This window comes from Nicotiana sylvestris, chromosome 12 (assembly GCF_000393655.2).
Source record: "Nicotiana sylvestris chromosome 12, ASM39365v2, whole genome shotgun sequence".
NCBI classification, from domain to species: Eukaryota; Viridiplantae; Streptophyta; class Magnoliopsida; order Solanales; family Solanaceae; genus Nicotiana; species Nicotiana sylvestris.
This window is the reverse complement of record NC_091068.1, coordinates 94,393,037-94,411,396: the sequence shown is the minus strand read 5'-3', so window position 1 is coordinate 94,411,396 and position 18,360 is coordinate 94,393,037. Positions and strand designations below refer to the sequence as shown.

The 18,360-nt window shown below is 39.7% G+C and overlaps 1 protein-coding gene across 1 annotated transcript; it reads left to right on the top strand.

The window, feature by feature from the left end:
- Window positions 1–8,554: 8,554 nt before the first annotated feature.
- LOC138883394 (uncharacterized) lies at window positions 8,555–9,157 on the top strand. The gene is made up of 2 exons (XM_070164077.1): window positions 8,555–8,668; window positions 8,948–9,157. Exons 1-2 carry the CDS (start codon window positions 8,555–8,557, stop codon window positions 9,155–9,157), a joined length of 324 nt encoding a protein of 107 aa, XP_070020178.1.
- The last annotated feature ends 9,203 nt before the right edge of the window (window positions 9,158–18,360 follow it).

Genomic DNA, 18,360 nt, shown 5'->3' with positions numbered 1-18,360 from the left:
TTTTTGAGTTCTAAGTTCAATCTACGAAGGTTTCCAACGGGATAATTATATGGAGTTTTTCCTACTTCAGGTATATTAAGGCCCTCCCTTCTTTTTTTTTGGCATGGTCCAACGTATACTGAAGAAACGAGCAAACACACAGTTTCCATAAATTACTCTATTCATAGAAATACTAGGGATGTCTATATTCTTGATTCCCCATGAGAATTATTATTATCTTCTGTTCATGTGTCTCAAAATAATACATAGTTGGAAAAGTTTATCCGGAAGGAATATTGAGATTATTATGTATTTTTCATGCATTTCACTCATTTATACATGTGCATTGACCCATGACCAGATGGCGTTATATACGCGTATATATATAAATATATGTATATATGATATGGGAAAAGGTTACAGCGTTATATACGCACCACCACCTGATCAGCTGGTATATGTTTATAATGTCGCCCACAGTGGCGGAGACGATATAATGGGATGTCCTCAGTGGCTTGATGATATAATGTACACCCATACCTATGCATGATACAACATTTATACGCACGTGCAACATTATAAATGTTTCTTAATTTACAAAGTTATTCAGATTTAAAGATGTGTTTCCTTATTCCATGTTTCATCTATGTCTCTTATGTACTAGTTTTCATGCCTTACATACTCAGGCCTGTGTTTCAGGCCTGCATGTGCAGGTAAGCAAGTTGATGTTCTCCCTTCTTAGTATCCCTGATCAGCGAGAGTTGGCGTGCTCCACTTGATCCAGAGCTGCTTTTGATTTTGGTACGATACGTTTGTATATATATATATATATATATGTATATGGATATGACGTGGCTTAGTCCCGTCTTTGGACATTTATGTTTCTATTAGAGGTATGTAGACAGTATGTCTAGTTGGGTTGTATCTGGCCTTGTCGGCTTTCAGTTTTGGATGTATAGTTGTCTATAGCAACCTTGCCGGCTCGCCTACTGTATTCTGCATGTACACATACATATGCCTTGTTGGTAGGTTTCTTTCATGTATGTTATTTTCATAATTCAGCAGATGTTATTCAGGTTCATATCTTAGACGCATGCTTAGGGGTATTTGACAGGTAGGACTCAGGCACCCGTCGCGGCCCATCAGTTTGGGTCGTGACAATAAGCAACCCTAGTACTTCTAAGAATAGAATCATTTGTGAAAGTTGCATGCTTGCTCATTTCGTTGTATTACATGGATCATGCCAAAAGAAAGAAGGGATAGCCTTAACATACCTGGAGTAGGGAAAAATTCGTATGATATTCTTGAGAAAGATTGCACTGTACTCCCTTATAATTTCCAAATCTTACGTTGCTTGAGATGCTATGAATTCTTTTTGAATTGATATGAAATCATTTGAATTTGTTGAAGATGTTAAACCTCCCCACGTTACGGGTTAGAGAAGTCTTACATTGAGTAGAATTTTGAAGACTAACCTAGGCTCGTGCGGAACAAGCAGCATCATTCATGTTTGGTATGGAAATATTTACTTTCTGAAGGACTCAATCGATCAGCCCAACTCCCTTTACACAAGTGAATCCACTTTTTTTTATTCTTGATCTTTAGTTATTAAGAAATAAAATACCTTACAAGTGTAGGAAAGCTTTTAGTAGGTGTGACTCATTTACTGGATGACTAATCCACCTAATCTTCTAAGTGTGACACCCATGTAAGAACTTTAAGAGTCACTAAACTGAAATGGGGTAATGCCACGTGAGGGGTGGGGAGATTAGACTTATTCAAAATATACTAATTAATTAATTAATCTGCCACTAAAAATCAATAATTACCTAATTATCTACATAATAAAGAATTATCTCAAATTACTTAAAATACTACTCACTTTTAACATACTTTATACATCTTACTATCATGGTCATATGGTAACATATAAAATCAATGCTTACACTATTATTTCATTAAAACATCCATGAAAAAAATACATATATTTTCTCAACTTCTAATTTTCCTAATCTCATATAAAGAGTAAAATTTTTCGTACGCTTAATTCTTAAAATGGTAAAAAGATAACCTTCTTTTCTTGTGAAAAAATAATTTCTATCTTTACTATAATGAAAATCTCATAAACTTTCTCATATTATGTGTATAATTTAAAGCATATTCGAAAGTAGTAATATTAATAACTATATAAAATCATATTTTTCAAACTTTTTTTTCTACAATAAGTGTTCCACTCAAAATAAATACCATATCAAACGTATATAACGGTATCAAGGTTGCTAAACTTACGAGGTCTTATAATAACATAGTCACAAATCCTCTATAATCTCATGAATAGTCTTAATCCCTTCAAGCACATATGGATTACGATTTATCCTAATATTAATGTACGGGATGTAACATCCTTCCCACCTTTAGAAATATTCGTCCTCGAATGTTAACTCTTAGATATTTACAAAATTTTCACTAGGGTCTCCTCTGTAAATTAAACTTAAACCCAAAATATATCTGAAGTCTCGACTATTCACAATCTTTTGTACTTGAGTATCTCGTATTTTCTTCACCTTTATCTTACTTACCTTTTAATCTCACATCGTCTCTTCTATTTCTTTCTTAACCTCCCTTCCACATTACGCATTAAAGCTCTATTGTATTACCTGTACCTCTAGTGCATAAAAAATTCGGTGAAAACTTTATACTGACTTCTTACGACTTAGCTCTATGGAACGATTTGGAGACAAAAGAAGGGTAACATTTCCTAAATACCTTATAGCCTTTCAATTATAAATGTGGCGCGCAACACACTCATAAGTGAGACTCTACTAGGAACGGCTTTATAGACTCCATAGGACACAACCTTCTCTGATACCACTTTGTCACGCCCCAAACCTGGGGAGGTGTGGCTGGCACCCAGTGCTGTAGTGGCCTGAGCGAACCACTTTGTAACTCATTCATTCCTTTTGTAACTATTATGGGCCAACATGGACAAAACTCGTAATGTACAATTGTAAATGGACAAATGTTATATCAATGAACCATCGTTCATAAAAGATGAATATATATGGGCAGTCAAGACCTCTGACATACTGTATATAATCAACCTCTGTCTACAAAGACTCTAAGGGTATTAGACATCAAATGGGACAGGGTACCAGCCTACCCATAAGTCTATAGCAAAACTCTGACACGAACACTCATAGACTCGGTTGCACTCCGACTGAGATGGAGTAATACCGATTTTTCGTTGAATGCTAAACTCGTCTACTATGAGGGCTCGTCAAACTGATTATCTACACCTACAAGCATGAACATGTCCCCAACAAAAGAACGTAAATACGAATAATGTACCGAGTATGTAATACATGTAAATAAGTATATATAGGACATGGAAGAAACAAGGGGTAAATTACTCAACCTGTAAGTCTGGATAACTCTATAAATCGTGAAATATTTATAATGTCATGCATATGCGTATAAATGTCATGTAATGCATATGTCTGTATGTACATAACATCATCAAGCTTCTGAGGGCATCCCATCATATCATTTCAGCCACTGTGGGCAATATCATCATCGTATACCAGCTGATCAGGTGGTGGTGCGTATATAATGCCATAACCTTTTCTCATATCCCATACACACACAAACACACACACACACACACACACACACACACACATATATATATATATATATATATATATATATATATATATATATATATATATATACGCGTATATAATACCGTCTAGTCATAGGTAAATGCACATGTATAAATGAATTCAATGCATAATGAAGTAAGTCAATACAATCTCTTGGAATGTCATGTGACCCATGAACAGATAATATGATAGCAGGACATATGGGAAATCAAGAACATAGGCAACCTTAGTACTTCTAAGAATAGAATCATTTGTGAAAGTTGCATGCTTTGTTCATATCGTTTTATCACATGGATCACGCCAAAAGAAAGAATGAATAGCCTTAACATACCTGGAATAGGGAAAAATTCGTATGATATTCTTAAGAAAGATTCCACTATACTCCCTTATAATGTAAAATCTCATGTTGCTTTAAGATGCTAAGAATTCTTGTTGAATTGCCATGAAATCCTTTGAATTTGTTGATGATGTTAAATTTCCCTATGTTACAGGTTAGAGAAGTCTTACGTTTTGTTGAATTTTGAAGCCTAACCAAGGCTCTTGCGCATGGAATGAACAAGCAGCATCATTCATGTTTGGTATGGAAATATTTGCTTTCTGAAAGACTCAATCGATCAGTCCACTCCCATTACACAAGTGAATCCACTCTTTTTTATTCTTGATCTTTAGTTATTAAAAAATAAAATACCTTACAAGTGTAGGGAAGCTTTTAGTAGGTGTAACTCATTTACTAGATGACTAATCCACCTAATCTTCTAAGTGTGACACCCATGTAAGAACTTTAAGAGTCGCTAAATTGAAATGGGGGTGCTGCCACGTGGGGGAGATTAGGCTTATCCAAAATATATTAATTAATTAGTTAATCTCTCGCTAAAAATCAATAATTACCAATTATCCACATAATTAAAAATTATTTCAAATTACTTAAAATACTACTCACTTTTAACACTTTAAGAGTCACTAAATTTAAATGGGGTGCTGCCACGTGGGGGTGGGGGGGAGATTAGACTTATCAAAAATATACTAATTAATTAGTTAATCTTCCACTAAAAAATAATAATTACCAATTATCCACATAATTAAGAATTATTGTAAATTACTTAAAATACTACTCACTTTTAACACACTTTATACATCTTACTATTATGGTCATGTGGTACCATATAAAATCAATACATACACTATTATTTCATTAAAACATCCATGAAAAAACTGCACATATTTTCTATCACGACCCGAATTTTCCCACCCTCGGGAGTCGTGATGGCGCCTACTAATGAGAGCTAGGCAAGCCAACCCTTAACTACCTTTTTCATTAACACATTACTTCTTTTAACAATATCAATGATAGCATGAAAACAACGGAATTAAATGAATAAGCGGAAGACCTAGATTAATTAAGCTGAACAATAATGCGAAAGTCAACATATGCCTCTACCCAAGAACTGGTGTCACATCACTCACGAACTACTAATAGTACTAAATACAACCGTTTAAAAGAAATATAACACTGTTTGTCTCGAATACATGAGATAACAGAATAAAATATAAGATAGAGGAGACGCCGGGCCTACGGACGCCTGCAAGGCTACCTCGGTATCTTGGTAGACTGAAGGCTAGCTCCCGCGCTACTGCTGATGTCCAATACCTGGATCTGCGAAAAAGAGCACAGAGTGTAGTATCAGTACAACCGACCCCATGTGCTGGTAAGTGTCTAGCCTAACCTCGGCGAAGTAGTGACAAGGCTAGGACCAGTCTACCAAATAACCTGTGCAGTTCAAATATATATACGTACAGCGGAAAAGAAATACAGGAAATAATCAGTCAATGTGGGAAGGTGAAACATGTTGTGGGGAGGTAACAGTTCCAAATAGAAAACCCCAATAAAAGAAAGAAACAACAAAGCTAGAATGTCAACAAGAATCAGAATTCAACGATTTGCACAGCATCACCCTTGGTGATTTTACTCTCGCTCTCACCAAATCAATCGTATCATAATAATATGTACGATATCACCCTTCGTGCTTTTACTCTCTTTCCTCACCACATAGTCAATGAATATCGGTACAGAATGGTTCATCGTACGGCACGGCATCACCCTTCGTGTTTGACACTCTTTCCTCACAATAGCAAACAATGCACGATATCACCCTTTGTGCTTTAACGCCCTTCCTCACCCAAACAACAATCACAAACAAAGGGGCAAGGTTATAAACAAATAATAGTAGAAATCCCGGCAAGGGAGTACAATTAAACAGTTAGATCCCGGCAAGGGAACAATATCAATAATCTCAGCATCCCGGTAAGGGAGATAATCAACAAAGCAACAAACATACCGACAAGGGAGCAATTTAATAACTCTTTCTCTTTCTTTCACTTTTACATTTTAACTCACTTTCCCACTTGAGCCAACGCTCCAAAGGGTTCAATCATTTCATATACTTTCACACTTGGTAATATAACTCGAGTCGATGCTCCTCGAAGTTCAAAGGTCACAATTTCTTTCACAAGTGTTTTACAACATATAGGAATCATCATTAAGGCATGAAAGATACAACAAAAATTAGAATATCCGCAATATAAAAACTCACGATCATGCTAGACACCAACGTATAGATACTCGTCACCATGCCTATACGTCGTACTCGACAATTAGCACGTAGCAAATAAGATTCAACTCCTAATCTCTCAAGCTAAGGTTAGACCAAACACTTACCTCAAACTTCCACGGCCAAATCAATCCTCAATTACCGCTTTTCCTTTCGAATTTTGCTCCAAATCGATTGTATCTATACAATAATGGCTTCAATACATCAATAAATGCTAAACAATGCGAACCCAATGCCTAATTATAGCTTTCTAAGAATTCTCCCCAAAATCCCAAAAATCGACCCCGGGCCCGCTTGTTCAAAACACGAGATTCGGACCAAAATCAAATCACCCATTCACCCACGAGCTCGAATATATAATTTATTTTCAAATTCGACCCCAAAACGAGGTCTAAATCAAGAAAAATTAAAAAGCCCTAACTCTACCCAATTCCCTAATTTCTACCCTTAATTACATGTTTTAGGCCTTGAATTTCAATAGATGTTGATGGAAAATGAAAAAAACGAGTTAAATAATGCTTACCCAAGAAACTTTGGTGAAGAAATGCTTCACAAATTGCCTAAGAGCTTTGGAGAAGAAAGGGTTTGTAAAGTTTTGTGAAAATCCCGTAATGGTTCTGTTTTGGGCTTTTTAAATAACTGGGCAAAATTGCCCTTCGCGTTCGCGATGGGCAACTCACGTTCGCGATGGTCCAGGTCTGAAGACCTTCACGTTCGCGACACAGGGGCTCGTGTTCGCGAAGAGTAATCTGCTCGAGCCTTGCGTTCGCATGCCATGAGCCACGTTCACTTTGAAAAAACTGGTGGCCCTTCCACCTGTACACTACGCGTTCGCGAGAGAAGGGACGCGTTCGCGAAGGGTATACCCCCCTCGGCTTCGCGTTCGCGTCACCACCTTCGCGTTCGTGAAGAAAAAAATGAACTCCTGGGAATTTTGCCTTACGCGTTCGCAAGTGGGACCAAGCGAACGCAAAGAACAAATTCCCTGAGCACTGACTGCAGAAAACCTGCAACCTTTACAAGGCTAAAACCATTCCGAAACACCTCTGAAACACTCCCGAGCCCTCGGGACTCCTAACCAAACACATGTACTAACTCAACAACATCATACGAAGTTATACGTGCGATCAAATCACCTAAATAACCTTAAAAACAATGAATCAAACCTCAAAATCAAGAATTTTTCCAAAAACTTCATCAAGTTTCAAATTTAGGATTTCAAGTCCGAAACACATCAAACGACGTCCGATTTTAACCAAACTTTATAGAATCATCTTAAATCATATATAAGACCTGTACCGGGTGCCGGAACCAAAATACGGGCCCGATACCAACACTTTCTAATCAAATTTCATTTCAATTTTCCTTAACAATTTCAGAAAAACAATTTTACTCAAAAATTCACTTCTCGGGCTTGGGACCTCGGAATTCGATTCCGGGCATACGCCCAAGTCCCATATTTTCTTACGGACCCTCCGAGACCATCAAACCATGGGTCCGGGTCCGTTTTCCCAAAATGTTGACCAAAGTCAAATTTATTCATTTTAAACTCAAAACTTAGCATTTTTCACAAAATTTCATATTTAAGCTTTCCGGTTACGCGCTCGGACTGCACGCGTAAATTGAGGTGACTCTAAATGAGGTTTTCAAGGCCTCGGAAGCACAAAATGGATAAGAAAACAGGTGATGACCCCTTTTGGTCGTCACATTTTCTCCACTTCTAATTTTTATAATCTTATATAAAGAGTAAAAAATTTCGTACGCTTAATTCTTAAAATGGTAAAAAGATAACCTTCTTTTCTTGTGAAAAAAATCATTTCTATTTTTACAAGAATGAAAATCTCATAAACTTTCTCATATTATGTGTATAATTTAAAGCATATTCGAAAGTAGTAATATTAATAACTATATCAAATCATATTTTTCAATTTCTACAATAAATGTTCCACTCAAAATAAATACCATATCAAACGTATATAACGGTATCAAGATTGTTAAACTTACGGGGTCTTATAATAACATAGTCACAAATCCTCTATAATATCATGAATACTCTTAATCCCTTTATGTTACTACGATTTATCCTAATACTAAAATACAAGATGTAACACACTGAGTGAGTTGGGTACCCATATAGAGCTCAGCACAACATTTCATCCATAGAACGACGGGAAGTTGGAGCCGACAATTCATATACTAGAGGACATGCTTAAGGCATGCGTTATTGACTTTAGGGGACAGTGGGATCAGTTCATGACTTTGGCTGAGTTTTCTTACAATAATAGATATCAGTCCAACATCGAGATGGCTCCATTTAATGCTTTATATAATCGGCGATGTCATTCTCCCATCGGGTGGTTTGAGCCCGACGAGGCTAAGTTATATGGCACTGATTTGGTAAAGGAGGCCTTGGAAAAGGTAAAATTGATCTAGGAGAGACTTCGCACAACATAGTCCAAGCAGAAGAGTTACGCAGATCAGAAGGCGCATGATGTATCATTTATGGTCAGCTAGAAGGTTCTCTTGAAAGTCTCGTCGATGAAGGGTATTATGAGATTTGGGATGAAGGGCAAGTTGAGCCCCAGGTTTATAGGCCCATTTGAGGTGTTGAGGCGATTTGGGGAGGTTGCTTATGAGCTTACTTTACCTCCTAGCCTATCAGAGGTTCATCTAGTTTTTCACGTGTCTATGATCCAGAGATACCACGCTGAATCATCACATGTGCTAGACTTCAGTACTATTCATCTAGATGAGAGCTTGGGTTATGAAGAGGATCCAGTGGCTATTGTTTCTAGACAAGATTGCCAATTGAGATCCAAAAGGATTTCCGCGATAAAGTTTCAGTGGAGGGGCCAACCAATCGAGAAGAAGACCTGGGAGTCCGATGAGGACATGCAGAGTAGATAGCCACATTTATTCAACACTTCAGGTACAAATCTAAACCCGTTGGAGGACGAACGATTGTTTAAGAGGTAGAGAATGTGGCGACCCGACTGGTCATTTTGCTTTCTAGAACCTCATTCCCCTAAATAAGACCTCACATACTTGCTTTTACTGATTTATGACTTAAGGGGATGGTTAGTTCGGGGTTTGGAAGAATTCGGGTTGAAATCGGAACACTTGGTTCCTTAAGGTTGGCTTAAAAGGCCAAGTTTGACTTCATTCAACATTTTGAGTAAATGACCTCGGAATCAGGATTTGACAGTTCCAATAGGTTCGTATGATGATTTCGGACTTGGGTGTATGTTTAGATTGGGTTTTGGATGATATCAAGGTCTGACTTGAATTTTGAGACCAGGAATAGTTTCGTAATGTCATTTAAGACTTGCACACAAAATTTTGTGTCGTTCCGAGTAGTCTAAGTATGATTCGGCACATTCAGAGAATTTGGAATACTTAAAATTCAAAGTTTGATTCAATTTGGTTTTGGGGTATGATTCTCGGTTTCGTTGTTGTTTTTCGTGTTTCGAGAGTTTAAGAAAGTCTGTATTATGATTACAGACCTGTTAGTGCCTTTGGACGGGGTCCCGAGTGGCTTGGGTGAGTTTTGGACCCCTCGAAGCAATATGTAAGAAACCATAAATGCCCAGTTCTGGTTTCCTTTTTCACGAACGCGAAAAGACCATCGCGTTCGCATAGAAGGAGTTGGGACTGGGGGGAAATGTGCTACGTGTTCGTGATAGCTAGTCCGCATTTGCAAAGGTCTGGGGCCACTGACCTTCGCGTTCGTGTGAGGTGACTCGCATTCGCGTAAGAGCAGCTGGACTGGGCTGGGGGCGTTTTGTTCTTCGCGTTCACGAAGCAACCTTGACGTTCACAATGGGTAGGCCAAGCCAGCCTCCACATTCGCGAGACCTTGGTCGTGTTCGTGATGAAGGGTCTTCAGGGGGGCCTGAGTCACTTGACTTCGCGAACGTGAGGCCTCTTTCGCGTTCGCGAAGAAGGAGGCAGCTGGGAAGTGAGTTTAAAATCAGGACTTTGGCATTTTTTGGGTCATTTATTACACCCATGGGCGATTTGAGAGCTCTTAAGTAAGAGATTTAGACCTATCTTTGTGAGGTAAGTAATTTCTATCTAATGTGATTTTAATACATAGTTTATGGGTAGATTATAACATGTAAATTAGTGAAAATCATGGGTTTAGAGGAAAACCTAGTTTTTTGATAAAATGGAGTTTTTCCATGAAAATTGTTATAGAACTTAATGAAAATAATATATTTATGTTTCTAAGGTTATTGGTAACAACTTTCTTTGAAAATTTCTGAAATTCGGGTGCGTCGGCCCGGGGGTGAAATTTAGGAATCTTGCATTTAGAGTTAGGAAATTACTTTAATAGTTGGGATATAAACTTTTAAGCCTATATTGATTAGTTTTTACACTATTTGGATCGTTTTGGATTGTTCGGCACCAAATTGAGTGTCATAAGCTTGGACTGGAAAGTAGGCCTTGAAGCGAGATAAGTCTCTTTTCTAACTTTGTAAGAGGGAAATATCTCCATAGGTGAACTTGTGTAATTATTTGTGGGGGCTACGTACGCACGAAGTGACGAAGTCCATACATAGCTACTATACATGTCATGTCCGGGTAGTTCTAGGTTTACACCATACTTTGAGGACACCATTATTTGATTATACTTGCTAATTGTAACAAATGGAATTTTAGTTGAGGATTCCTAAGGATTTAAAGGTTTCAAGTTAAATTGTCTTTATTTTCAAATGATTCAAGAAAGGATTATGACTTAAATGATTAATTTTGACCTGACAGCGTCGCACATATGATTCACGAGCGGGGTAATTCTTTAACTTTATGTTTGACCGCACTGCATGTATGATTCATGAGCGGGGTAAATAGATGCATCTATGGTTCGCGTCGTTTGACCTTCGGTAGTGCATAGTTTACATTTATGTTGAATCGGGCCGAACGTCCTCGGTGGTATTCGTGTGTGATAATAGAACTGGAAACTAATAATAACTTGTATAAATATGTTGTTTGAAAAATCACTTGTTCTAAATGAAGGAAGTGTTTTATTGTGGTTCTTAACTATGATGGAAGAATTGTTTAGTTATTGTTTTCTTGTTCTAAGTTTACTGTTATCTCCATGTATTATGCTTAATTAGAAATTTTACATTATTATACTGTTGGACCTAGTAAGTGTCGGAGTCGACCCCTTGTCACTACTTCTTCGAGGTTAGACTAGATACTTACTGGGTATATTTTATAAACCCATGCTATACTTCTATACTTGATGTACAGGATTTGAGGTAGGTGCATCTGGCCACCAGACCGGCACGTAGACTTGATTCCCCAGCTTGAGACTTCCCGATGAGCTACCCTTTGTGTCGTACTGCAGTAGCTGGAGTCTCTCTTATGCTTTTACTCTCTGTCTATTTCCTTTTAGACAGTAGGCTAGCATTTGTTTTGTATATTCTACTAGATTGCCCACATACTTGTGACACCTGGTCTTGGCACACACACTAGTAGACTTATGATTTTAGTTTTACATGATTATGATTCGTACACATTGCTTCCATTTATTTATGCTAAAATTGCAAACTTCTAATCTTTTTTTTAAAATAAGGAAAAGCTATCACTTACTAATTTATTTAGAACAAAAAATCACTAGTTGATCAGTGTTGGCTTTCCTAACGACGATGTTGGGCGCCATCACAGCTTATAATAGAATTGGGTCATGACAGGAAGCATGGATCTGATGCTTGAGAAGATGCTAGACTTGGTTGAGTCATGGGGAGATTCAGGCCAAGAGCAAAGAGAGGCATCCGGTGAGCGGAGGATTGATACCACCATTGTTAGCCATCCAAAGTACAAACAGGGCAAGAAGAAAGGTGACAAGTACCTTATGACATGTGAAAGTGAACCGCCCCATATGGCATCATGGCTAATGGACAAAGATCTCTAGCGACGCCAAGGTGAGGTGTTGTCACAACCCGGATTTCCCAACCTCGGGAGTCGTGATGGCACTTACTAATATGAGCTAGGCAAGCCAATCAATTGCACAATTTACCCTTTTACCCATTTTATATTCATTAAAAATTTCAAAATAATAACAGTTAAACAACAGAGTTTAACATAAGTGGAAGAAAGAAACGATAAGCTATCTGAACATGAATATCCAATACAACTATTTGAGTCTCGACTACCCAGAACTGGTATAACAATTTCACAGACGGTCTAAGAATACTACAAATAAAGGGTCTGAAAGAAAGAAATAAATACAACACTGTCTCTAGAAATGCATGAAAGAAACAGGAATAGTAGATAGAAGGAGACGCCAAGGCCTGCGGACGCCTGCAGGACTACCTTGAGTGGCCTAATGATCAAGAATCAGCAATCTCACTGCGGTCCGAAGTCCACAACACTGGGGTCTACACAAAAGAGTGTAGAGTGTTATATCAGCACAACCGACCACATGTGCTGATAAGTGTCTAGCCTAACCTTGGCGAAGTAGTGACGAGGCTAGGACCAGACTACCAAATAAACCTGTGCAGTTCAAATATATATAGCGAAAAAGAAATACAAAAATAAACAAATAAAGATGGGGAGGGAAACGTGCTTCGGGAAATAACATGTAAAACAGAATATCGAGAGAATTATAAAGGAATCAAAATCAACCACTAACAAGAATAAGGAAAACAAAGGCAGATTTTAATTTCTTTTCACATCTTGTTGCAGGCGTGCAACTCAATCTCATTTCCTATATCTCGTGGCAGGCGTGCCACCAGCTCCCATTTCATTATATCTTGTGGTAGGCGTACCACCCGCTCCCATTTCATTTATCTTGTGGTGGGATTACTACCCGCTCCCATTTCATTATATCTTGTGGTAGGCATACCACCCGCTCCCATTTCATTATATCTTGTGGTAGGCGTACCACCCGCTCCGAATTACAAGCCAACAATAATCACAAGGAATCCCTGCAAGGGAACAATAATATCAAACAAACATCTCGGCAAGGGAACAATGATATCTCAACAATATCCCGGCAAGGGAACAATAATACCAAACAAACATCCCGGCAAAGGAACAATGATATCTCAACAATATCCCGGCGAGGGAACAATAATATCAAACAAACCCGGCAAGGGAACAATGATGATAATAACATGTGAGGCACAATAAACCACAACGGAGTCATAACAATTTATAATACAAGACTCACGGGCATGCTTGACACCGATGTATAGATACTCATCACCATGCCTATACGTCGTACTCCACAATTAACACGTAACAAATAAACACCACTCCTAATCCCTCAAGCTAAGGTTAGACCAAACACTTACCTTGATGCCACGAACACAATTCACGTTTCAATTATAGCTTTACCACTTGATTCCACCACCAATTCGCTCGAATCTAGCCACAAGTTATTTAATTACATCAATAAATGCTAAATGAATCAACCCTAATGCATGAAAATGAGTTTTTCAAAGTTTTACCCAAAAAGTCAAAAATCGTCCCAGGGCCCACATGGTAAAAACCCGAGGTTCAAACCAAAACCCGAATACCCATTTTCCCACGAACCCAAATATATGATTTCTTTTGAAATTGGACATCAAATCGAGGTCCAAATCCCCAATTTTTTGAAAAACCTAGGCTCTACCCAAAACACCCAATTTCCCTCATGAAAATCATTGATTTTGAATTGAAATCATGTTAAAAGATGTTAATGATTCAAGAAAACTAGTTAAAAAAGACTTGCAATTGATTTGGAGAAGAAGAAGCCTTTGAAAAATCGCCCTGGTGTGTTTATGTTTTGAGAGGATATGAAAAATGGGTTTAAAATCATCTAAGTATAAAGTTGCAGGTCGCAGGTATGGGAAATGCGTACAGGGATTTGCAAATGTGAACCCCGACCTCTACTAAGCTGGAAAATGCGAAACAGGGCTCGCATTTGCGAACCCTTCATAAATGTTGTACTTTCGCATTCGCATTTGCGAAAATAATGTCGCATTTGCGACTACAGCATCGCATTTGCGATCGCTGGTCAAATGGGAAACTTCAAATTTGCGAGGATAACCTCGCATTTGTGAGAGGGAGCTGGCCTGGGCTTCTTTCGCAATTGCGACAAGCCACTCGCATTTGCGAGCCAGACTTTGCACAACTGAAAAACCTGCAATTTTCTAAGTTCAAAATACACCTCGTGGCCTATCCAAAACTCACCCGAGCCCTCGGGGCTCCAACACAAATATACACACAACCTCAAAAATATCCTACGGACTTATTCGTGTAATAAAATCACCAAAATAGCATCATGAACATCGAATTAATAAGTGAAATGGGAGCGGGTGGCATGCCTGCCATGAGATAAATGAAATGGGAACGGGTGGCACGCCTGCCACGAGATACATGAAATGGGACAGGGTGACACGCCTACCACGAGATACAAGAAATGGGATCGGGTTGCACGCCTGCAACAAGATGTGAAAAGAAAGTGAAATCTGCCTTTGTTTTCCTTATTCTTGTTAGTGGTTGATTTTGATTCCTTTATAATTCTCTTGATATTCTGTTTTACCTGTTATTCCTCAAAGCATGTTTCCCCCTCCTATCTTTATTTTTTTATTTCTCTATTTCTTTTTTACTGTATATATTTGATCTGCGCAGGTTTATTTGGTAGTCTGGTCCTAGCCTCGTCACTACTTCGCCGAGGTTAGGCTAGACACTTACCAGCACATGGGGTCGGTTGTGCTGATACTACACTTTGCACTCTTTTGTGCAGATCCAATGTTGTGGATTTCGGACCGCCGTGAGATTGCTGATTCTTGATTATTAGGCGACCCGAGGTAGTCCTGCAAGCGTCCTCAGGCCTTAGCGTCTCCTTCTATCTACTTCTCCTGTTTCTTTCATGCATTTATAGAGATAGTGTTGTATTTATTTCTTTCTTTAAGACCCTTTATTTGTAGTATTCTTAGACCTTCTGTAAAACTATGACACCAGTTATGGGTAGTCGAGACTCAAATAGTTGTATTGGATATTCATGTTCAGAAAGCTTATTGTTTCTTTCTTCCGCTTATGTTAAATTCTGCTGTTTAACTGTTATTATTTCAAAATTGTTAACGAATATAAATGGGTAAAAAGGTAAATTATGCAATTGATTGGCTTGCCTAGCTCGTATTAGTAGGCGCCATCACGACTCCCGAGGGTGGAAAATCCGGGTAGTGACAAGTTGGTATCAGAGCTCTAGGTTACATGGGTCTCACAGTTCACAAACAAGCTTAGTAAAGTCTGAGGGATCAGTACGAGGACGTCTGTATTTATCCCCCAGAGGCTACAGAGTTAGGAAAAACTTCACATTGATTCTTTCCTATCGTATGGTTTGGTCTCTCAATGCTAATTGAATTTCTACTCTATTCTTTCGCAGATAGCAAGAACACACGCTTCCTCATCCACTGACCAGCAACCCAAGCCCCCAACAACAGCTCCCACGAGGGGTAGAGGGCGAGGCCGAGGCTGAGCTAGATGCTGAGGTAGGGGCAGAGCTCAGCCCAGAGTAGCAGCACCGGCAACGGAGCCTCAAGTTGATTTTGATGATGAGGTTCCGGCCCTAGCAGTTCCGGTGAGCTCAGCTCAGGTCCCAGAGGGGTTTATTGCTACCCCAGTTCTTCAGGATGTTCTGGTCTGTCTATTGGGCCTTATGGAGAGTGTCAACCGGGTAGGTTTGCTTCCTCTAGCACTAGCCGTCTCTTAGGCTAGAGGAGGAGCCCAGACTCCTGCTACTCGCAATCCGAAGCAGGTAGCTCCCAGATTCAGACTCCAGCGGTTCAGCCAGTTGGAGCAGTTCAGTCGGGTGTGGTAGCTCAGACTGGTGATGGATCAGCTATGTCTACCGATGCTTTGTGAAGGCTGGATAGGTTCACCAAGATCTTCACTACTACTTTCAGTGGTGTATCTACTAAGGATACAATAGATTTTGCCACTTTTTGCTTATTTGGATCTGCCAAGACTTGGTGGAGGGATTTCTGTTTGGCTAGATATACCGGGTCGCCATCTTTGACTTGGGAGAAGTTCACTCAGCTATTTCTGGAGAAGTTTCTCCCCATCACTCAGAGAGAGGCCTATCAGAGGCAGTTCGAGCGTCTTCAGTAGGGTTCCATGACTGTTACCCAGTATGAGACCAAATTCATTGACTTGGCTCGTCATGCTCTTGTCATACTCCCCACCGAGAGAGAGATGGTGAGGAGGTTTGTTGATGGACTTATTCATCCGATTTATCTTCAGATGGCTAGGGAGACTGGGAGTGAGATATCCTTCCAGGAGGCGGCCAATGTGACCCAGAGAGTGAAGATGGTTCTGTCACAAGGAGGTGGTCATGGGTTGGACAAGAGGCCCCGTCATTTAGGCCAATTTAGTGGTACCTCGTCTGGAGGTAGGGATTCATATGGTAGAGGCCATCCTCCTAGGCCTTTTCAGTCAGCACTTCAGGTTTCTCACGGTGCTTCAGGTGGTCGTGGTTCTCAGATGCAATATTCTGATTAGTAGTCCTACAGTGCACTATCACCTCCTATCAGTGCACCGCCGCTTCAGAGTTTTCAGGGTCGTCCGCCCCAGCATCCGAGGACTTGTTTTACTTGTGGCGACACAAGGCACATTGCTAGGTATTGCCTTCGGGCACTAAGTAGCTCTCAACATCGGGGTTCTTGTGACATGGTTCAGGCACCAAGTGTTCCACAGCCCGCCCAGCCAGCTAGAGGTGGGGGTAGAGGTGCTAGAGGTGGAGGTAGAGGTATTAGAGGTGGATCTCAGGCCGCTAGAGGTGGAGGCCAGCCAGCAGCAGGTCATCCCAGAGATGTAGTTCAGGGTGGTGGGGCCCAGCCCCGATGTTATGCTCTTCCAGCTAGGCCTGAGGCTGAGGCTTCCGATTCAGTTATTACAGGTACGGTTCTGGTTTGTGATAGAGATGCTTCAGTGTTATTTGATCCAGGGTATACGTACTCATATGTGTCTTCTTGTTTTGCACTATATCTGGTCATGCCTAGTGATTCTTTGAGTGATCTTGTTTATGTGTCTACACCGGTGGGTGATTATATTGTGGTAGATCGACTCCATCATTCATGTATAGTTGTGATTGGAGGTCTTGAGACTCGTGTAGATTTGCTTCTTTTGGACATGGTCGATTTTGATGTCATATTAGTGATGGACTAGTTATGACCCTACCACACTATCTTGGACTATCATGCCAAGACTGTGACCTTAGCCTTACCGAGTTTACCTCATTTAGAGTGGATGGGGACTCCTATTCATTCCACCCGTAGTGTTATCACTTATGAGAAGGCTCGGCGTATGGTCAAGAACGGACGTTTGGCCTATTTGGCATATGTTCGTGATTCTAGTGCTGAGGTTCCTTCTATTGATTCTGTGCCCATTATTCGTGAGTTTCCTGAGGTATTTCCTTCAGACCTGCTAGGTATACTTGCCGACAGGATATTGACTTTTGCATTGATTTGGCTCCGGGCACTCAGCCCACTTCTATCCCGCTGTATTGTATGGCCCCGCCTGAGTTGAAAAAGTTAAAGGAGCAGTTGCAAGGCTTGCTTGAGAAGGGTTTCATTAGGCCGAGTGTTTCGCCTTGGGGTGCGCCAGTGTTGTTTGTTAAGAAGAAAGACGGATCGATGAGGATGTGTATTGATTACCTACAGTTGAACAAGGTTACGATCAAGAATAAGTATCCATTATCGAGGATTGTTGATTTGTTTGATCAGCTTCAGGGTGCTAAGGTATTTTCGAAGATTGACTTAAGATCTGGCTACCATCAGTTGAGGAATAAGATCTGATGTCCCTAAGATAGCTTTTGGCACTCGGTATGGGCATTATGAGTTCTTGGTGATGTCATTCGGGTTGACAAATGCCCCAGCAGCTTTTATGGATTTGATGAACCGAGTGTTTAGGCTTTACTTGGATTCATTCGTGATAGTCTTCATTGATGATATTTTGATATATTCTCGCAGCCAGAAGGAGCATGAGCAGCATCTTAGAGTGGTTCTTCATACCTTGAGGGATAGTCAGTTATATGTTAAGTTCTCGAAGTATGAGTTCTGGTTAAGTTCAGTTGCATTCCTGGGTCATGTTGTATCAGCATAGGGTATTCAAGTGGA

Bases quoted from the DNA above. Each gene is read 5' to 3' on its own strand.
- LOC138883394 (XM_070164077.1), top strand. From the start codon at position 8,555: ATGGCTCCATTTAATGCTTTATATAATCGGCGATGTCATTCTCCCATC. The intron at 8,669-8,947 runs GTAAAATTGATC...TCTATGATCCAG, and splicing joins TAAAGGAGGCCTTGGAAAAG to AGATACCACGCTGAATCATC.